Below are 22,230 nucleotides of genomic sequence, written 5' to 3' on the forward strand. Positions count from 1 at the left end.
CAAACAACACACCTTTCTGCCAAACTTACTGCTGGACCCTCTGGCCCTGTAGAACTCATGCCCCTCCCCACATTCACCCGCTATCCCTCCCCACTCCTGCCTTCTCCTGTCCTAATTTGTAAGTATATAAACTGTAAGAAAGAATGTACTGTTTTCTGGGGGCAAGTTGACTTCCCAGCTGATACGCAATAGTGTGGCTTTCTCTGGGACTACCATTCACTATTTACCCTTCCTAGTACATGCACAAACCATTAAGAGATGTTCATGAATAGGCAGAGCAGTGTCTTTCATCCTTCCAAAGAGAGCTCTCTGCCCATATTAGACAGCTGCCTGCCTTGCTCCCAGGAAAGAACAATGCTGTGATTCCTAGGCCACAAAAAACAAACAAAAAAACCCAGCTTAAACAAAAATACTCCAAAGAACTTGATAGTCTGAAAATCCAGAGTTCAGCCTCAGCTCTACCAATGGTTAGCTCTGTCCATTTGGACAAGTCACTTCTCCAGGTCTCAGTACCCTTCATCAGCCATTCAAGAGAGTACCTGGCCCACAGCATGTACTCAGCAATTTTTTATTAGTCAATATTTTCCTGGCTGCAAAAGCTCTTCAGGTAAACTAAAATTCACTTACCGCCCCCCATCTTTCTTGCTCAGTTACAAAATAAAAACTTTTAACTTTAATGCTGGCTTGTATTTAAAACAATATTGTTCTATAGACCATTTGTGCGGTCCTTAGCTCTAATGTTTTGCATCACTAATTCTGATTTTTTACTATGAAAAGTTTAGGGTCCCCATCAGCACACTATTTTGACTGTTTACGTAACAGCAATGCATGTTTGTGTTGCAGACATGTTCTAAAAATTCCAAGGGCAAATATCCCTGACTGCCTTTTGCAGGTTGCACAATGGCTCTCTTTTTGATTCTCAGAAAAGCACACTGCAGGGGAATGAGGAAAGAAAAAAAAACTTGTGCACAAGGCTTCATGTTTATTTAATTTTCTACTTTTGTTCTTTATTATTATTATTATTATTATATATTTTTGGCTGCACACATGTCTCTTGGAATCTTACTTTTGCAACCAGGGATTGAACATGGACCATGGCAGTGAAAGCACTGAGTCTTAACCACCGACCGCCAGGGAATTCCCTAATTTTCTACGTTTAAAGGTTGCTTGATCACCCTTTCCCTCTAAGTTTCCAAAAGAAGGAAGAACTTACCTTTCCAGCAGTTTTAACACAGAAATGAACCTTGTTCTTTCTACTTTGGAGGGACTAAACTGGGATCTCCCTTCCAAGTGATGCCCCATTGCCCCTTTATCTACTTATACCCAAGAAGTAGCGTTTTCTCCTTATGAAGATGAATGTATAAATCAAGTTTAGCCTTTTTAAGATGCTTATTTTAAAAATCAGCAAATTACCTATATTAAAGCACAGCCATTAATAACCATTTTTCTCTTTAATTCAACCTGTGTTCATTTTCTGTTGCTGCTGTAATGGCTCCTGAGCTACTGAGGCCCTCGGTCCAGCACTCCACAAGGAACTACATGAGTAAGCCTGAATTCAGACCTACCCCAGTGGAGCCCCAAGATGCTTGTAGCCATGCAAGACTGAGCAGAGGACCCGCCAAGCTTCGCCTACATTTCTGACCTGCAGAGACTACCAGGTATTAAACTGCTGTATTTGTGGGTAGTGTGTATGCAGTGAGAGATAACTAATGATTATCACAGTAAGTTGATGGAATCCACTGGCTTTCAAGAAAGGTTCAGAGGTGCTGGTGTTCACTCAGGGAGACATCGCTCTGTGTTGGTGCCCCCGTCTCTTGGCCCACAGCACAAAGGCATGTGCATTTGGCATAAAGAGCTGAATGTCTGGCTGGTTTGCCCATAGGAGGGAGCTGAACAGGGTTACCTGGAGCCCCCAGGCTCTCACTGCCTGACTCAAATGCCCTACCCTCAAGACTTGGGAAGTGCCAATAACATCTCCACCCCTCTTAAAAAACAAAAAAAAACTGCACCAAGGGAATCTCTGTCCAATATCTAAAGATAACTTCTGTTCTCAGTTGTTCCCTAAAAGACAGGAACTTTATCCTTAAGAAGGAAAGAATGGGAGAATCTAGTCCTTCAGTCACAGCAGGACTCAGAGAGCAGGAACGCTTGACTTTCCACTCACTGTCTAGAGCAGTCTCCAAAACAAGCAGGAGAATCCACTGGGATGCAGGGGAAAACATTCCTTTTAAACAAAATTAAGAAATTAAGCTTTATTAATATCCACTCTACAAACTGACCCTGGGATGCTCTGAGTCCATGTGGGCCAGCCACGTGTCAGAGCAGCTTTGAGAGAATGGCCTGTGAGCTGGCCCAGTGCAGAGGGCCAGGCAATGGCCGCCCCGTTTTCCTTCACTGCTGGAGTGTCGCTGGGTGCTACTGCAAATCTCAAGTCCTGGTTAACAGGATGTGAAAGTGTTAGCCACTCAGACGTGTCCAACTCTCTGCGACACCATGGACTACAGCCCCCCCAGGCTCCTCTGTCCATGGAGTTTCCCAGGCAAGAATACTGGAGTGGGCTGTCATGCCCTTCTTCAGGGGATCTTCCTGATCAGGGATGGAACCAGGGTCTCTAGTATTGCAGGAAGATTCTTTACTGTCTGAGCCACCAGGGAAGCCCTAACAGAAATGTACTGATTATATTATCTGTTTGTTAATATTAACCAAAATTAGCCCTGTAGAATGCTCAGAAAAAAACAGTATCTAAATGCTAATATGTGAGCACAGGGAAACTTCAAGTAAAATAGTGGAGCTGACTCTGTTCCTGTCTCTAGTATGTCACATTAACCATTGATCATTGTGGTTTTTTTTTTTTCATTTTACCTTATAATAAAATTTAGCAAGATTGGCAAAAAAGATTTTAAATTATCAAAAGGATAATTTGAGATACAGTGAAACGTGCCCTAAGTGTAAGCTCTGTCTTCAGAGATTTGCTGGTGATGGTAGAACCTGTATAAACCTTATAAATAAATTATATGTGCATGTATATATAAATATATGCAACCCTTTACCAACAGGGCACATAATCAAAACATTTGAGGGGAAAAAACAAAACAGAAAAACAACACAAAATACCTGGGGGGATTCCCTGGCGGTTTAGTGGTTAGGACTCGGTGCAAAGGGCATGGGTTCAATCCCTGGTCAGGAAATTAAGATCTCGCAAGGTATGTGCCACACCCCCCCAAAATTTGGAAACCATGGGTCTACAGGATTCTGTGACATTTTCTAACCTAAATATCAGAGTCTGGAAGGAACCAGGAAGACCAGGCTGATCCAGGAGTACAGATGTTAAGAGAAGAGAAAAAAACAGAAAACAAAATAACTAAGTTTATTCATCCTCCTCCAGAGAATGTTTTCCCTGAAACAGTTTCTCTGACACCAGGCCCCGCTTCCATACCTGAGCTGTCAGGACCCTCCCTCCTTTTACTTCCCCAGGAAACCCAGACCTTTGGAAACAGATGCTTGAAACCAAACCAGAGTGAAACACAGTGGCAGGCCCTCCACAATCCCAGTCCTAGGACGTCCAAGCTGCCACAGAAGAGGCTGTTGGGAGCGGCCTCTTGTTCCAAGAGGAAGCCCCCACTGCTGCCGTCAGCGGGAGGTCACTAGTCCTTTTAGGAGGAAGGGCTTTGCTGCCTCCAGGATGTCCAGTTTAGGGTCCAGTGAGCGGCCAAGCCCCTCCAGCACCATGATGGCAAACACGATTGAAGCAAAGTTGCTCTCAAGCTTTACCTGAAACAGAGAAACAGGGGTTCTTTCCGAAGCCCACGGATAGACGGAGAGTATCCTGAGTTAACAGGTCAACATCCACTCCTGACAAAAAAAACAGATGATTTTTATCATCTATGTAATACTCTTACAGATAAAGGACAGATATAGTATGGACCTAACAGAAGCAGAAGATATTAAGAAGAAGTGGCAAAAATATACTTCATGACCCAGAAATGTATTTTTTCTAAGAATACACTGTATGACCCAGATCACCACAATGGTATGATCACTCACCTAGAGCAGACATCCTGGAATGTGAAGTCAAGTGGACCTTAGGAAGCATCACTACGAACAAAACTAGTGGAGGTGATGGAATTCCAGTTGAGCTATTTCAAATCCTGAAAGATGATGCTGTGAAAGTGCTGCACTAAAACTCAGCAGTGGCCACAGGACTGGAAAAGGTCAGGTTTCATTTCATTCCCAAAGAAAGGTAATGCCAAAGAATGTTCCCACTACCACATAGTTGCACTCATCTCACATGCTAGCAAGGTCATGCTCAAAATTCTCCAAGCCAGGATTCAACAGTACGTGAACTGTGAACTTCCAGACGTTCCAGTTGGATTTAGAAAAGGCAGAGGAACCAGAGATCAAATTGCCAACATCCGCTGGATCATCAAAAAAGCAAGAGAGTTCCAAAAAAACATCTACTTCTGCTTTATTGACTACGCCAAAGTCTTTGACTGTGTGGATCACCACAAACTGGAAAATTCTTCAAGAGATGGAAATACCAGACCACCTGACCCGCCTCCTGGGAAATCTGTATGCAGGTCAAGAAGCAACAGTTAGAACTGGACATGGAACAACAGACTGGTTCCAAATCGGGAAAGGAGTACATCAAGGCTAATTACCCTTGTGCACCCTGCTTAATTAGCTGGATGAAGCACAAGCTGGAATCAAGATTGCCAGGAGAAATATCAATAACCTCAGATACGCAGATGACACCAGCCTTATGGCAGAAAGTGAAGAACTAAAGAGCCTCTTGATGAAAGTGAAGGAGGAGAGTGAAAAAGTTGGCTTAAAACTCAACATTTAGAAAACTAGGATCACGGCATCCAGTCCCATCACTCCATGGCAAATAGATGAGGAAACAATAGAAACAGTGAAAGACTTTATTTTTCTGGGCTCCAAAATCACTGCACATGGTGACTGCAGCCATGAAATTAAAAGACATTTGCTCCTCGGGAGAAAAGTTATGACCAACCTAGACAGCATATTAAAAAGCAGAGACATTACTTTGCCAACAAAGGTCTGTCTGGTCAAAGCTATGGTTTTTCCAGTAGTCATGTATGGATGTGAGAGCTGGACTATAAAGAAAGCTGAGCACCGAAGAACTGATGCTTTTGAACTATGGTGTTGGAGAAGATTCTTGAGAGTCCCTTGGACTGCAAGGAGATCCAACCAGTCCATCCTAAGGAAATCAGTCCTGAATAGTCATTACAAGGACTGATGCTGAAGCTGAAACTCCAATACTTTGGCCACCTGATGTGAAGAACTGACTTATTGGTAAAGACCCTGATGCTGGGAAAGATTAAAGGCAGGAGGAGAATGGGAGGACAGAGGATGGAGATGGTTGGATGGTATCACTGACTCCATGGACATGAGTTTGAGTAAGCTCCAGGAGTTGGTGATGGACAGAGAAGCCTGGCGTGCTGCAGTCCATGGGGTAACAAAGAATCAGATATGACTGAGTGACTGAACTGAACTGAACATTCTTTTCCCTATCCAGTCATTTTCCCCACCATCCCATCTATTCACCCAACCCCCCACCCACTAGAAATAGTAAGAAAAAATCTGGGGGATGCAGTGTGTACAGCTCTTCTCTAAGGGAGGTGTGTGAGTATGTGAATGACTTAAAAAATACTAAAGTGAAAAGTTCACAGCCACACCAGAAACTGGGCTTCCCTGGTGGCTCAGCAGTAAAGAACCTGCCTGCCAGTACAGGAGACTTGGGTTTGATCCTTGGGTCGGGAAGATCCCCTGGAGAACAGAATGGCTACTACTCCAGTATTCTTGCCTAGAGAATTCCATGGACAGAGGAGCCTGGTGGGCTACAGGCTATGGGGTTGCAAAGAGTCAGACACAACTTACCGATTAAACAACAAACAACACCAGAAACTATAAATCTAAATACGGTCATTCTTTGAAATCCACAGTAGTCTTTTTGAGACCAAGCACACCTGGCTTTGATCAAATACAGCAGGGTTTCTTCCCCTTTGGAGCCAGATTAACAGTAATAATAGTTTACATGGATTACCCAGTTAATCCTCAACTTCATTATGCCCGTTCAGTGGATAAGGAAGCTAAGGCTCAGGGTGGCTGAGTGATTTGCTCAAGTCCTCTGGGTGAAGAGGAGTCTGTTTGTTGTTTGTTTTAGTCACCAACTCTTTTGGGATCCCATGGCCTGTAGCCCGCCAGGCTCCTCTGTCCATGGGATTTCCCAGGCAAGAATACTGGAGGGGGTAGCCATTCCCTTCTCCAGGGGATCTTCCCAAACTAGGGATTGAACTTATGTCTCCTGCATTGACAAGAGAGTTCTTAACCACTGAGCCACCAGGGAAGCCCACATGAGGAGGAGTTGAGCCAGGATTTAAACCTAGAACAGGAATCTGCTTTCAGGTGGACAGAAGGTCAGGAAATGGAAGAATGACTCATGGGGAAATAACCTTTGATGAAAGTAAAGGGTCTTTTCTCAGTTAAGGCCCAGAAAGCTGTCTGAGGGGTCAGATGGGCAAATCAGAAGAAAGCAGCGTGCTACATATGCACAATCATGGTGGGAGTGTAAAATCGTGTAGACTTCTGTGGGCTGAAGCCTACCAGATTCCTCCATCTATGGGATTCTCCAGGCAAGAATACCGGAATGGACTGACATTCCTTCTCCAGGGGATCTTTCCAACCCAAGGATGGAACCCAGGTCTCCCGCATTGCAGACAGACCCTTTACCCTCTGAGCCACCAGGGAAGCCCTGTATAAATCTATATTTTAATTAAAAAAAAACTATATCATCTAGCAATCCCAGTTCTGTGTAAATATCCAAAAGAATTTGAAACCAGGATCTCAAAGCAATATTTGCACCCTCGTGTTCACTGCAGCATTGTTCTTAGTAGCCAAGAGGTACAAGTGGCCCAAATGTCCATCAGAGGATGAACAAATAAAAGAAAATATGGTTAAGTACATACAATGGAATATTATTTGGTCTTTAAAAAGGAAATCCTGTCATCTGCTGCAACATGCATGAACCTCAAGAACACTCCATTGAGTGAAATAAGCCAGTCACAGAAGGACAAATACCATATGATCCTACTTATAGGAAAAATCAAGAGTCATCAAAACCATGGACCTTCTGCTTGCCAGGGGCTCAGGGAAGAGAGACACGGAGTTTTTGTTCAGTAGGAATAGGGTTTTATTAGAGATCTAGAGATCTGTTCCACAACTGTGTGGATGTGGTTGACACTGCTGTACGGTACACTTGGAGGTGGGTAGGGGTAAACTGTATATTAGTTTTTAACCATAATTTAAATTTTTTAAATTATTTTAAATTAAGCGCCTGGTGAAATATTTGAAGAGAATGGCTGTACTTGGCCCTCTCTCTGCTCTCCCATCCTGGGAATCACGATGACAACAGCAAACATCTAAAGCACTAGTAACCGTTGTGTCCCACACGGGTGTGAGGAAGGCTGTGTACCAATGGGGGCCCCAGGGCTAAAGAACAAAGTCACTGGAAGTGGGGCTCCCTGGTCAGGTGGCCTCAGGGGCCAGGGCGAGTTGCTTGGTGCCAGCCTCAAGGAATGTTGGGATTAAATCAGATACTAATAAATGTTATACAACTGAATTAGGTGGCTAAAGGGAGGTCAGAGCGCACTGATCACCGTGTCACGGCCTCATCTGGCCCTCCTGGCAGCCTCCAGGGACTTGGAGAGGCTGCCCAGGTCAGAGCTGGTGGGCACTGAGCTGGCTATGAGCCTCACCCTCCCCGTCCTAAGCAAATGAACTCCCAGGAGTGTGTTTTCATTTCCAGCTCTCTCCAAGCCAGCCCCCAGCAATGATGAAAGCTTTCCCTAATCCTAACATGAAATTTAATTCATTTTTAAAATAGAACTTGTCAAAGCTCTTAGAAAGCATAAAGTTTTTCCCCCCGAACCCCACCAATGATCAAAGGAAAACCTTGCTGGACATCAGGGAGTAGAAACAGCACTCTTAGCAGAGGGATCAGTGTGCAGAACGTTTCTAAAAGAGATCTTCCATAAGAGAAAAACCTGCCACAACCCTGAGGCCACTTGCCTTCCCCACAGACCTCCCTCCTGCCTGACCAGAGAGCGAGCTCCCCGCCCAGGCCTCACCTTGTGAGTCATCAGCAACTTAAAGACATTCGAGAGAAGGCTGGAAACTTGAAGCTGGAAAACAGAACAAAGAGCCTGAGAGCTACTGGGAGCCACTTCTCTCCCTTACCTGCCCCTCACCCACCCACACATCCACACCCACACCCACACACACCCCAGTGATCGGAAATGGACTGCCTGACAAATCCCCAAAAGGACTACATTCACACAAGCCCAACTTCCATCTCATGACTGAGTTCAAAGACCACCGCCCCCCCAGGAGAACTAGCCTAGAAGCCTCTTCCCCAGCACGCCCAGCACATACAGAAATCACATGGGAATAAATAAGACAGGCAGTGCCAAGGGCCAGCTGTCACTCCTTACTGCCCGGGGGCCACCTCTTGTTCTGACTCGATCTGGCTAGAGTGGACTTGGGAATGAACTTGGGAAGAAAAGTCAGCTTTGTTAGAACTGTGTGCAGAATTCAAAGTGGGCTCCACTTCAAGTAAGGGCTTCCCTGGTGGCTCAGATGGTAAAGAATTCGCCTGCAATGCGGGAGACCCGAGTCCAATCCCTGGGTCCGGGAAGATCCCCCAGAGAAGGGAATGGCAACCCACTCCACTATTCTTGCCTGGAGAATCCGCTAGACAGTGGAGCCTGGCGGGCTATAGTCCATGGGGGTTGCAAAAAGTCAGACACGGGTGAGCAACTAACACTTTTCTGCTTCAGGTCTAAATAAAGGTTGTGAACACTAGGTGAGTTCTTTGTCTACTCAGGGGCCTCAGTGCTCCCTCCCCCACCCCATGCTCAGCTGAGCTCCATGTAGATGAAGCTGCAGAACAGCACCCGGGTCTGGACAGGTGTGCAGTGTCACATGTATCACCCCCTCCCCCGACAACCACCCAGGAGAGCCCAGTCAAGGAGCCACTCTTGAGAGTTGGAGATTTTAGTGGGCCTCCTTACCCCTGGAGGATGTGGGCAGAGGAAAAGGTTTGTTCTTTATCTGCCTTAAAACTCAAGCCATGGGGTAGGAGGTGGGAGCGAGGTTCAAGACGGAGGGGACATATGTATACCTATGGCCAATTCATGTTATGTATGGCAAAAATCAACACAATATTGGATAAGCAATTATCCTTCAATTAAAAATAAATAAAAAAAGAAAAACTCAAGTCCTCTCAAGACCTCTCCCTTAGACCTGCAGTTTGCGCTGTCCAAGGGCAAGGTCGGTAAACACCCCAGGAACCCCAGCCCTCCAGTGGCCTGCTCACCTTTTCCAGGGTGATGGTGTTCTTCCTGGCCTGGGTCACCAGCCGGGCCATCTCAGCCTTAAATCCCTCCACGTCCTCGCACTCGCTGGCCCGGGCATGGTGCAGGATGAGCTCAGCCACCCTTTGGCCCTGGAAGATGGAAAAAACATGCTAGAATCAAGAGGGCCTAACCCTGGATTCTCTGCCCAAACGCCTTCAGATCCTAGTTCTTTCCACCCCAGTTTCTCTACCCTCCTGCTTTTGCGCCCCACCCTCATCCATTTTTAACTTTACCTCACTGCCTTCCAATAATACCTGGTTGTCAATCAAAGCCTTTTGATCCTTTTGAGGCGAGGCCCCACCTGTGCTCAGCACAATCAAAGGCCAGAGCTGTGTGGTCTCCTTTGTCTCTGAGGCCACACAGGCCCAGTGGCTGAGTCTGGGCCCTGTTGTTCACACTCCTCACGGCACTGCTTGCCAACCAACCGGCCTGGCCCAGAGGCCTGGCTCCGGGGCGGACTAGCCATACTCTCCTCGAGGGCAGTCTTCCTGCCTGAGCAGAATTCCCCACTCACAGCCTGCTGGCTCCTCCTCCACCCAGGATGCTCCAAGGTCTTCCTAACACCCACCTGGCCCCCTTGGTCATGGCCAGGGAGCCAAGCTCTTCCTCCTTGACTATGACCTTCTTCCTTTGCCCAAACCTGTGCAGAGGAGAACCTCCCAGCCCCCACCTACCACTGCACCTCGGTCTTTAACCTTGGCCCGGGGACACTTTCAAACTGGCTCAGACTCAAGCCTCTGGTCTACCCACCTCCACCCCTCCTCCACCCCAGAAGCCTCCTAAGCAGGGGCTTCTCTCAATTTTGCCCTTTTTTCCCAGGTTTGTTTTTCTTTTTTTCCCCAAAAAATTTATTTAGCTGCATCGGGTCTTAGGTGCGGCATGTGGGACCTTTAGTTACGGTATGCAGACTCTTAGTCCTGGCATGTGGGATCTATTTCCCTGACCAGGGATTGAAGCCAGGCCCCCTGCACTGGGAGTGCGAACCACCAGGGAAGTCTGTCCAGCTCCGTCTTTCCCTGGGTCTTTCCTGCTGGAGAATTCACTGTCACCCTTGATGTGGCACTTTAGGTTGACTCTCTTAAAGGTTTCGCTGAGTCCCTTTTCCTAAATAAGAATCCTCAACCACTGGAGCCCCTCAGAGGCGTGGGATGAGAAGTGAAAACCAGTCATCTCCTCCTGCCCCAGGTGTCTTCCCACACCTGGAGAGTAAGTTCCCTGAGCCGCTGCTTCTTTCCAGCCCCACCTTCTCAAAGCAGATAGCACACATTTGGGGCCGCTATTAGTCAAGAAGCTAGCATTTCCAAAGCCCAACTCTATAGTGACTGAGGAAAGAAGAGAAACCACCAGAACACCACTTGAGAAGGAGGCATTTCTTCCCGTCATCCTAAATCATCTGCTGCCGGGAACAAGCCTGTTCTATGGACCCTCGATGGCTTCATCTCCTGGGCTCCTCTTCCTCCTCCCTCCTTCATCTCTCTGAAGCACCCTTGGCAAATGCCAGCATTAACAAGAATGACAAACCCTGAGGAGCCCGGTGGTTTAAAAAAAACTCAGCTCCAACCACCTCTCCCTCCACCTCCCCTCCAGGGCCCGGCGGGCCTCACCTGGCCCATGGCCACGGCCATGAAGACAGCCCGGAAGTTCCTCAGGTCTGCGGCCTGCAGCTCGGCCACGATGCCGGCGTCCAGCAGCACCAGGCGCAGCGGGCAGCGCGCCGGTGACACAGCCACCACCAGCGCCTCGCAGACGTCCACCGGCTGCAGCCGCGCCTCTGGGCCCTGGGCAAGACCGTCGGCGCCCTGGACGAGGATGTTCCCGGGGTGAAGGTCCGCGTGGACGAAGTTGTCCACAAATATCTGCAGAGAGACCAGAGCTACTCCAGGCTGAGTCAGCCTCACCATCCCACCTCCACCAGGCCACTCACGGAAAAGCTTCCAGGGTGACGGCGAGTTCCCGGAGATCTAGGACGAGGCGGAGAGGCGGCACGCTCCCCGCCGTGAGCTCACCATCTTCAGGAGCATGTTGATCCCCAGCCGCGCAATCTTCCTCTTCACGTCCAGGGGAATCCCTGCGTGCTGGTAGCTGGACACGGGCACACTCTCCTGTGAGGAAGTCGGGGTGAGAACCGCTTCAGTCGCACAGCCCGCGACTGCGCAGCTCCTCATCCTCCCGGGGACACACAGCTGCTGCCTTCCCTCTGACTGGGGAGTGACCCGAAGCGTTTTTCCTTTCCTATAATGCCTGTGAATCCGTCACCCACAAATGAGTTGTAACCGATGTTTATGCTTCCCTTCTGTAATACGTCTCAAAAAGTCCCATAGGTTCCCCAGGGAGGAAACCCACTGACTGCCGCCCACAGGTAAGAGAGGCTGTGAGGTCAGGGTGAGCTTGTTTCTAGTCAAGAATCAGCCAACAGGGACACGAAGGAGCTCTGTGACCTCACTGGAGGAGAAAGAAAAGGAAGAGAGAAGAAAGGGGACCTGCTCCATAGGCACCTGATGCAGGTCGGTTATTTAATTGTCAAAGCAGCCTATTGAGATAGATCTTGGAATCCTTAATTAACAAATTAAAGAACTAAAGCCCAGAGAGTTTAAGTAACTTGCTCAAAGTCACACAGCTAGCAACAGTGGGCCATTCAGGCCACTCCTCTGGGTCTCATTACCATCTTTACAAAGGAAGCTGGACCAGAAGACAGCTAAGCCCATAAGGCCCTTCTCTGTGTGGAGGGCGTTTTGCATTCAGTGTGTCATTGACTCCTAAGACAGGAAGGGTATCCTGCTGTTCTACAGGAAGTAACTGAAGCCACCCAGCAAATATTGGGTTGGCCAAAAAAGTCATTCGGGTTTTTTGTAAGTGTACGGAAAAACCAGAATCAGATACAATTGGCAGAGCAGACTTCCAGCAAGTCTGAAGGCAGGGCCAGGCTCTTCCCGCCTTGCTACCCTACCTCCCACCGTCAGGCGGCTCCAAACCCCTCTTAGACTCAAGCCTTCCTGTGCAGCAGAGACAACCTGGCTGTGAGTAAAGGGCAACCGGCTAGGGGAAGCTCTCACTCTTACTTCATATGTCTCCACCAGGACATCCTTGGTGACGAAGGGACGCAGAGGCGTGGGGAATTTGACGGAGTTCACATTTAGGAAGTTGCACTGGAAGAGTTCAAGATTCCGAGCCTCGTACCGCAGGTCGATCTACAGACAAGTGGAGAGAAGAGGTGAGGGAGGGGGTAGTCTGGGCCAGGGACAGCAACGCTGAACCCCCCAAGAGCTGGCAGAGCCTGAGACTCACCTGCCTACCCCAGCTAACCTCCTGCAGAACTCCCAGGACACTTGAGGGTGAGGGCTGCCCCGGAAGTCCCAACCCCCCATCCCTCCCCACCACATGACTCCAAGCTGCAGACAGCAGAGACACTGGAGAACTTATCAGAGTTCATATTCACCCCGCCCCCAGGAGTCCCTGCAGAGGATTCCTTCTCTCTCACCCTTCACACCCATGGGAGACTCGCTGCCATCAGCTCTGCAGCCCTCACCACGCTCAGAGCTGTTCTTTTCTATCCCACTGTTCCTCCCAAGGTGACTTGAAACCAGTCACCTGAACCCTAACAGAGGTGTCTTAGTTGGGCTCCCTGTCCCCCACCTCCCCTCTCTACAATCCATCTGCTGGTGCCCCCCACCACCTGCAGGATGGAGTCTGCATTGGTTAGGATGACGTCCGAGGTGGGTCATGGTCTGGGCCCTGCTTCTCCCTCCAGGTACATCTCTTGTGATATGGCCTCCTTCTTTTACAGCCCCAAACTCCGGCTGCACCCAATCTGTAGACCGGGAATGTCCCAGCCTGCCTAACACTTCCCCTCTGACTGCCTTCTGTACTCCACCTGACTGGAATGTTCTTCCCCCATTGGGTCTAACTGCGGACACTCTCCTTTCAAGACTCTGCTCAAGTCTGGGGAGCCTGGACCCACAGGGTGGAATAACCACTTCCTCTGTTGGGCCTCGGCTAAGCCCAGCTGAACCCGTAAGAACTCCTATTGTAACTAGCACTTGTGCTACAAATATTTCACATCAGCCCTCCTCCTCCTAGTATATACTTCTTGGGACCAATCAGGAGGGCACATTTGCCCAGCCAGGACTGGGTCCCACCATCACAGGAGATTCAGGGAACCCCACTTGTTTTCTTAGTTCACCAGATCCTAACAGTTTTTAATACTTGTTGTATGAATTTATAAATGAACATCCATCCCCCTACATACACCCAGACTCTAAGCTTTCAAGCCAGGCAGCATTATGAGACCACCGAGAGCTACAGCTGGTAGGAAGAGTTGATTTTTAAGGCAAAATGCGGTGAGTTGTAGAGCTGTAGAGGTCTGAACTTGAAGTGATGGGATCTCACAATGTGTATCAGACTTCTTGAAGCAGAACTGAAGCTCAAGCGGGTGGTGGAACTGAGAGTATAAACACCAAGATGGGTGTTGGAACAGCAGCTATTTTTCTGTTTTAATTTTATTATCAAAAGTAGACACCTCCATATCATAAAGCCAAGCTTTCTAAACATGAAAATGCATCACTGGGGCTTAAAACCCTAAGTCAGACGATATAAATGAAGATTGGGCACACGGCCTCTGAAAGCCTGTCAATTTCTGTGCCAACTGCCAGGAAGCCAGCACAGATGGCTCCTTGGAGCCCTGAGTGACTCCACTGTGTCTACTGAGTCTGGCTCCTTAAACAGGTGTCCCAAAGGCCCTGCACAGGGCCCTTGTCTACTCATTAAACCCCAGAAACAAAGGAAAACCAAGGCACAGTATGTGACTTCGCCGATTCTTCTCCTGGAATGTGGCCATTGATTGCAGCACAGATAATGCTATCTGTTCCACCAGACTCGTTTCGTTTGCAGCCCAGGCTCTATGCAAGACCGCCTTCCCCAAATTCCCTCGTAGTTACACTGGGCCTGACATGTAGCCTTGGAAGAAGTGAGGTTCATCATTTCCAGGCCTGGCCACAGAATCCTTTATGTGACGCTTCATGGTCTCTCTCCCCATTCCACACTAAGCCCAGATGACTAATTTTGGAGGAAACTGGGTCCCTGAATAACAATGGAGTGGAACTCCCACCTGCTCCCTCAGTTTACCCGCATGGAACTTCCACAGAATAGCAAGAAATAACCTTGCTGCCTTAACTCAATGAGGTTTGGATATTCTTTGTTATATCAGCTATCCTGACTAATATTCTACATTAGCCATAGTGCCCTGGGAAAATGCTCATCCATTCAGCATTTACTAAGCAGCTGCTAACAGCAAAAACTGTCGTGTGCTATTTACGATTGAGAGAAGGCGAATTCACCTGCTGCACCATAAGCTTCTCAAATTCCTCCACGATCTCAGGCAAGCTGAGCCACTTGATTCCTGGCAAAACTGTGAGGACCCGGCTGCCCATCTTCATCAGCAGCAGGTCCATCTGCACCTGAGCGAGCAGGCCAGGGTGCAACACCTGCCAAAAGAGGAACAGTGAGACAGAGGAGGGATCAATAAGGAGGGCACATTTGCCTAGCCAGAGCTGGGTCCCACCATCAAAAGAGATCTAGGGGACTTCCCTGGCAATTCAGCAGTTAAGACTTCATGCTTCCAATGCAGGGGGTTGCAGGTTCGATCCCTGGTTGAGAAACAAACGTCACATGTGCCTTGTGGTGCAGCCAACATCCCCCCACAACCCCCTGAAAAAAAAGGACAATCAGCTGGCCGAGGGGAAGCAGGTCCAACACCCATTCCTTTGTGCCTTCCTGAGGGGCAGGAGGGCAGCTCCCCTGAGTGGCACTCAGCTTTGCTGGGAAGAACAGGTTGGCCTCCCTTCCAGATACACTGAGCTTAGATCAGCGGCTCCCAAACATCAGCGAGCATAAAAGCCAACATGGGCTGCTTAGTAAAAGTGTGGACCCCGAGCCTCCTCCAGGACCTACTGAATCAGACTGGCTGGGAGGCCAGGTGGAAATCTGCATTTTACTGAGTGTCCAGGTAACTGAGTCAGGTAGTCCCAAGCCTGCAAAATACTGCTCTAGAGTTACAGGACTCCAGAGGTGAGATGGAAAGAGCTCTGGGTTTCAAAAACTCCAGTTCTGCAACTCATCTCCTGGATGAAACTGGACCGGCCACTCAACCTCTTCTCAGCCTCCTGTTCCATCATTTAAAACACGCAGATAACAGCCTCTACCTCCACCACAAATCCTTTTCAGAATAAAGTGGAATATAAATAAACATGTAAGAAAAACTAGTACAGGGACTTCCTTGGTGGTCCAGTGGCTAAGACTCTGGGCTCCCAATGCAGGGGGCCCAGGTTCAACCCTTGGTGGGAGAAGGAGATCCCGCATGCCACAGCTAAGAACCAGCACAGCCAAATAAATAAATAAGCAATTTTTTTTTGAACCTGTTTAAAAAAAGAATGCCCATCTCAGGTACCTCATACATATGAAATAAAGCATCTGACTTGATGGGCACATATACTCCTTTAGTCTCCCACAGAGCACAGGGAAACTTCAAGATACTTTGGACAAGTGTTTCCTAAACATGCCTGATGTTGCAACTCATTTGCAGCAATTATAAAAGGCCAGGTCAGGCTCTCCCCTTAGAAATTATGATTCAGCCTGTCTCAGTAGGCCCCCGTGGGAGGGATTTTTCTGTGAGGGTGAGAACACCAGGGTATTGGCTACTAGGATCCGCTAGTTCTCCTGGGGGTGTTCGGATCAGGGATGGAAAGGTGTGGAGAGGAGAGATGATGGAGCCGGGCAGGGGTGACTGGAAATGAACAGAGAAGGAAGCTGATGTAAAAATGAACGCTGCCCTCTTGGACTCGCCACAGTAACACCTAACCTAGTCTCTCCCATTTATCCTGACCCCAGAGCCAAGAGGTCAGCTGGATGGATGATGGGTCCTCCCCCCGCAGAGACAGCCAACACCAGAGCCTCTTCATCTTCCTTTTTCAGGCCATTCGCATCACTCTCCTTCAAGCCAAGAAATCAAACAGCTTGTGTGTCACAGGTACTCAGATAATGGTCAAGCTGAAAGAAATCAACGGAAGGCAACGTGGGGTAATTTGCAAAGGGTTGTATCCTGACCTGGGTAGCTCGGTGGAGTTGGTGAGGTTTTAGAGATGGGAGGGCCTGGCTGCAAACATTAGAACACTTACTTTCACAGCCACCGGGACAAGGTGATCTGGCTCCTGTTCATGGGCGGTCCCTGAAGCCTGAGACAAGGAAGCATTGGATCCAACCAGGTCCGGTTTAGGGAAGAGCAGCCTTTCTACAAATGACTGGTCGGCAAGACTCTCTTGAGGCCTCCCGGCCTTCTCCAGGCGTCCAGAGAGCTCGCCCAGCCCCCCAGCTGCCCCAGTTTCCGAGAACTGCAGTATGGAGGCCGTGGCCAGTCTCTGGATGCTGTCGTTCTCCAGGAAGGCAGGATTGGCACGCGCTTTGTACACTTGGGCCACGCAGCCGGAACCCACTGGCTCTTGCTTCTCAAAGCAGAGGACCCTCCCCCAGTCCTCCCCAAAGGCCTGGCGCAGGATGTGTTCGGTGTGAGTCCAAGGATGGGGCGACACCTGGACGTGCAGCCTGGAGAACTGGGCGCAGAACGCCTCTGAGAAGAGATCCCGCCGGGTGCTGGCCCACTGGCCCAGTTTGATGTAGGTGGGGCCCGAAGTCTCGGTGGCTTTCAGAAGCAGGTGGAGCCAGAGACTGGAGACACTGGGAGCCAGGTAGGTGAGGGGATAGAGTAGGAGGAGAGGGAAGAATTTTACCAAGAGAGCCCCTGCTCTGAGCCAGATGCGCACGTGCAGGAGGAGCCAGCCCAGCCGCCCCTCCGGAGGGACTCTTTCCAGCGGCCCATTTTCAGCCAGGTCACTCCAACTGGTGGTCTGCCGACGTACGCTCTCCGAAGCCCCCTCGCCAATGTCCTCACAGGTGGAGACGAGTTTGGGCAAAGTGCCAAGCAGAAGCCAACAGAGTCTAGCCTTGCGACAGCCCCCAGAGGGTCTCAGAAGGCCGACTTCCTTTCTGAGCGCAAAACCTCTCAGGTGCGCCAAGCAGACCCTGAGAGAGAAGCGCCAGGGGGTCACCATCCTCTCCCAGAGGTCACGGCCTCCGTTGCCTGCCTCCACTTAAGGAGGGCCCATCTATGTTCCTTCTTTCCGCAAGGAGGACATGAGTCCGGGCCTCCGCTGAGTATTCCGTTTAAGAGCGGGGCGGCAGCGAGATGAAGGGGGCGCGCAGACCTGGCCGCCCGTGTGCAGTCCCCAGGACAGGGACGTGACCTGCGCGAGGTGGCCGCGCGGGCGGAGACGGAGCCGGGCGACCGCAGGGTCACCGCGCACGCCCGCCGGCGCCAGAGTGCACCCGCCGAGGGCCAGGACGCAGCAGGTCTGCGCGGAGAGGGGCGCGAGGGGGACAGATCGGAGGGCCGCGGTGCGGGGAGCCTGGTGGGGGTGAGGAAGAACCAGATAAGGCGAGGGGTGGAGAGCTGGGGCCGGGGGCGGGGGCAGCGCTAACGGCGGAGGACCAGGGCAGCGAGCGCGCGGTGGGGAGGAGTCGGGTGGGGGCTCCAGAGAGCCGAGGTCCCAAGGGCACTGGAGGTCTGGGCGCCAGGGGCGCGGAAGGGGAGCGGAGGGTCGCGGAGCGGAGTACCGGAGATCGGGACCCGGGGGGGCCGGGGGTCCGAAGACCCGGGATCTGGACCCGGGGGGGCCGGGGAGCAGGGATCCCGACGCCCAGGCCGCGCAACGCGCGTCTTCCGGGACCGCCCGCCTGCCCGCCGGCTCGGGAACCGCCCCTTTAAAGCGAACGCGACCCAGACTCCGGCGGAGATTTACCCGGCTCACGGGTCCTGCTGCTGCTGCTGCTGCTGCTGCTGCTAAGTCACTTCAGTCGTGTCCGACCCTGTGCGACCCCGTAGACGGCAGCCCACCAGGCTCCCCCGTCCCTGGGATTCTCCAGGCAAGAATACTGGAGTGGGTTGCCATTTCCCTCTCCAGTGCATGAAAGTGAAAAGTGAAAGTGAAGTCGCTCAGTCGTGCCCGACTCTTAGCGACCCCATGGACTGCAGCCTACCAGGCTCCTCCGTCCATGGGACTTTCCTGGCAAGAGTACTGGAGTGGGTTGCCATTGCCTTCTCCGCCTCGGGTCCTGGGGTCCCACAAATAGAATTAACGCCACACACGCCCTCCACACCTGGTCTCTCCACTGTGTGTCTGTCTCTCCAATGACATTGTAGCTTTCCTTACAAAGAGCGTGGAAACGCGGAACGCCAGGTAAATTGACAGCCGGTTCCTGAACACAGGTTTGGTTTTCAATAGAGCGGGACCGGGAGGGTGGTGGGAGGAGGGGGTGGGGGGTGTTGTCCTTGGACGGCGGGATTCCCAGGCTGCCCTGATTTGAGGAACGTATTTAGACCCGGGGCTGTGGCTCCATAAAGAGTGATCATTCATTCAGCCAAGTCTATATTTCTTAAACTCAATCTAATATTTATCGAAGCTCAATAATATCTACCGTTCGAGGTCCTGGGAACGTCTAAACACACATCCTGACCTGGCAGGCTTATCACTTTTGAGGAAGATCCCACCGTGAAAGAAGGGAACAATGGGGACGTGGCCGAGCTGGGCCCTGCGGGGCTCCTGGACACGAAGGTCTCTTTGTCCCTCATTTCTTGTAGGCAAGACTCCAGCCTCCATGACCTTCTTTTAGTCCCAAAGGTCAGAACAGTTGCTAATCAAGGGAGGAGCAGCCAGGAAACCACCTGAGGCAAGATCAAAGGGTCATCAAGAATTAGGAGACCTAACCATCCAAGCCCCTACACACCCTAACCTTGTCAGCAACCTCACCTTTTTGAAACTTTGCAGAAGAAGAATGCAAGACTGTTACCATCTTGATCCTTCTCAGGTAGGCTTGCTGGACTGTAAACCCCTCCCTCTTTACCAGCGAGGGGGGCACAGTTCTTGAGGCGCTAGCCTACTGTGTTCCCCCTTTGTCTGGCAAACTAATAAAACCGCTCTTTCCTTCTCCTCCATAACTCTGTCTCCATATTTCTGTTTGGCACTGGTGCACAGAGCCAAGATTTGGGCGACGAGGAGAATCCCCCAGGATGGCAGCTACTTGGGAGAAGACGGGAGGGTGATACGAGTGGGAGGGTGTTCAGCCGCAGAAAGAATTAAGCCCCCAAATAGGAAGGTGTTTGGTGTGAGGTTCTGGGGGAGTTTGTTTAACTATGAAGAACCAGAGAAGGCCAGATAGCTCTAGAAAGCAAAGAGGAGCAGAGCAGAGCTTGGAAATCAGCCAGGACAGGAAGGAAAAGCCAGTGGGCTTCTACTCTGCTGTTTGGGACTTGGAGGCTGACTGCCCTGGGGTACCACAGTCACCTCTACATTCACGACCCTTTATCTCCACGTGGGTGACAGCCTTCCAGAGAAGTCTGCCAGGGACTCACAAGTGGAATGACTGTGGAGACATGGCCCATGCCTGCTGCTGGAAGTGTGCCTGCCACTCACAGCCTAAGGATTGCAGGAAAACTTGGGGACTCCTGCACTGCCAGCTAACAATCCAACTCCCACTTCCCAAGATGTGCAGACCCTTTTGAAGTTCCCAAGACAGAAGTCATCCTTAACTCCGCTGGTTTTAAGTATGGCCAGCCATTAACTATACTCTCCATTTTGTACCCTCAGAGTACAAAATGAAACAGGGAAAAGGCTAACAAGAGTTTTGCCAAGAGAATCCACTGGTCATAGCAAACACCTTCCAACAACACGAGAGACGACACTACACGTGGACATCGCCAGATGGTCAATGCCGAAATCAGATTGATTATATTCTTTGCAGCTGAAGATGGAGAAGCTCTATACAGTTAGCAGAAACAAGACTGGGAGTTGACTGTGGCTCAGATCATGAACTCCTTATTGCAAAATTCAGACTTAAATTGAAGAAAGTAGGGGAAATCACTAGACCATTCAGGTATAACCTAAATCAAATCCCTTAGGATTGATTATACACTGGAAGTGACAAATAGATTCAAGGGATTAGATCTGATAGACAGTGCCTGAAAGAAACTATGGATGGAGGTTCATAACATTGTACAGGAGGTGGTGATAAAAACCATCCCCAAGAAAAAGAAATGCAGAAAGGCAAAATGATTATCTGAGAATGTTGGGGGCTGGCGTGAGGCACTCCGCCCATGGCAAAGGTCATGAGGAAGGAGGCTCGACATACGCAAAGGCGGGATGGAGCCTCAGGAGTCCCTCTGGAAATCCTCGAACATCTACCCCCATAACCAGAGCCTGCCTACTTTACTACTTTGTGCTCTCACCTATACCTCTGACTTTATGGGGGGCTGTCCCCCACCACCTCTTTCGGAGAAGGAGTTAACTTAGAGCTCCAGTTAATAATAATTCCTGGGCGTGATAGGAGTGTTTCAACCTACAAACTCCTCTGAAGGTTCTCTAGCCTGCCTGACACGCTTGTCCGGCCACATGTGATTGCTCACAGCCTCCCAACCGTGAGAGGCACGAGATACTTTAAACCTTCTAAAAACAGGTTCCTTAGAAAAGTTAGAAAACCATTAGTATAAGTATAGTGGGCTGATTAGAAATTGTATTGGTGAAGGGTTTTTCATTTGTTGAGCCAATGTTTGTTGCTAAGACTCCACATCCCCTGCCCTTACACACATTAATGAATATGTAGAAGAAATAAGTATTAACCTTTGATATAAATCACATTATACCTTAGGCTAAGTAAATTCTTTCTTTAACTAAAACCCACTACACCCTCACCCTATAGGAACGTAACTTTATTTGGGTGGCGTCTGTTTTAAGAATAATCACCCTTGGAGAAAAAAGTGTTCTGGTTGACTGACCACTGTCACAAGGAGAGGGTCATAAATTGTCAGCAGGCCCCCCTGGCCAGAAGATGATGTAACACCCCTAAGACCTCTGTATACATTTGTATGAAGCACCTGACTTTAATAAAAGTCAGGACTGCTGTCCCCACGTGACTTTTGTATAACATCTCAGTGTATAAAAACAGACTCTGGAAAATAAAGAATTGGGATCAGTTCCTCGAAATACTGGTCTCCCCATGTCTCTCTCTCAAATTCTGGCTGAGTCTCCATCTGGAGCGCGGAACCCACCAAGCTTACTAATTTTGCCTGGACTTCTAAGATCCAACCGGGGAGGCCTCAGTGTCTCCTCTCCTTCGGGAGAACGGAAGGATGCCTGCGGCCTACGTAAGTGGTGCACGCTTCTTGTCTTGAAGTTTTATTGGTTTCCCACGTAAACCAAGCTACTCAGCCTCTTTTCTCCACTGAATTTTCCTGCTGAGCTATCCTCATTCTATTAGTCTTTATATCTTTGATGAATATTTAAATAGTCGCCAACACTGTCTCCCCTTCGAATACCCTGGATCATCCGGGGCTGGACCCCGGCATGAAAAGATCTTACAAATAGGTGAGAAAAGAAGAGAAGCAAAAGGCAAAGGGGAAAAGGAAAGATATATCCATCTGAATGCAGAGTTCCAAAGAATAGTAAGGAGAGGTAAGAAAGCCTTCCTCAGCGATCAAGGCAAAGAAATAGAGGAAAACAATAGAATGGGAAAGACTAGAGATCTCTTCAAGAAAATTAGAGGTACCAAAGGAACATTTCATGCAAAGATGGGCACAATAAAGGACAGAAAAAGTATGGACCTAACAGAAGCAGAAGATATTAAAAAGAGGTGGCAAAAATACACAGAAGAACTATACAAAAGATTTTAATGACCCAGATAACCACGATGGTGTGAT

General features: G+C 49.5%; 1 protein-coding gene and 1 long non-coding RNA gene across 3 annotated transcripts; one reads left to right on the forward strand and one right to left on the reverse strand.

Annotated features, from left to right (window-relative positions):
* Positions 1-174: 174 nt before the first annotated feature.
* LOC147373683 (uncharacterized) lies at positions 175-8,880 on the forward strand. Its single transcript, XR_015161984.1, has 2 exons — positions 175-1,658; positions 8,100-8,880. It is a non-coding gene; the product is annotated as an uncharacterized LOC147373683 (long non-coding RNA).
* ADCK2 (aarF domain containing kinase 2) lies at positions 3,349-18,194 on the reverse strand. 2 transcript variants are annotated; one of them, XM_086395228.1, is made up of 8 exons: positions 16,604-18,194; positions 14,768-14,914; positions 12,494-12,622; positions 11,441-11,536; positions 11,039-11,290; positions 9,395-9,523; positions 8,148-8,201; positions 3,349-3,771 (listed from the first exon to the last, which is right to left on the reverse strand). In XM_086395228.1, exons 1-8 carry the CDS (start codon positions 17,531-17,533, stop codon positions 3,631-3,633), a joined length of 1,878 nt encoding a protein of 625 aa, XP_086251354.1. In that variant the 5' UTR covers positions 17,534-18,194; the 3' UTR covers positions 3,349-3,630. The 2 variants fall into 2 exon arrangements, with proteins under 2 accessions (XP_086251354.1, XP_086251356.1); XM_086395230.1 differs by lacking the exons at positions 3,349-3,771; positions 8,148-8,201; positions 9,395-9,523; ... (2 more) ...; positions 12,494-12,622; positions 14,768-14,914 and adding an exon at positions 16,297-16,475 and having other exon boundaries at positions 16,604-17,678.
* Positions 18,195-22,230: the final 4,036 nt, after the last annotated feature.

Source organism: Bos grunniens, chromosome 4 (assembly GCF_055505025.1).
Source record: "Bos grunniens cultivar Pamir isolate PY7600 chromosome 4, Bosgru_T2T1.0, whole genome shotgun sequence".
Lineage (NCBI taxonomy): Eukaryota > Metazoa > Chordata > Mammalia > Artiodactyla > Bovidae > Bos > Bos grunniens.

Coding starts and splice junctions, on each gene's coding strand:
- ADCK2 (XM_086395228.1), bottom strand. CDS start 17,533: ATGGTGACCCCCTGGCGCTTCTCTCTCAGGGTCTGCTTGGCGCACCTG. Junction 11,537..12,493: donor TCCTGGTGGAGACATATGAA/GTAAGAGTGAGA, acceptor ACTTCCTCACAG/GAGAGTGTGCCCGTGTCCAG. Junction 8,202..9,394: donor ACACCATCACCCTGGAAAAG/GTGAGCAGGCCA, acceptor TCTGTTTTCCAG/CTTCAAGTTTCCAGCCTTCT.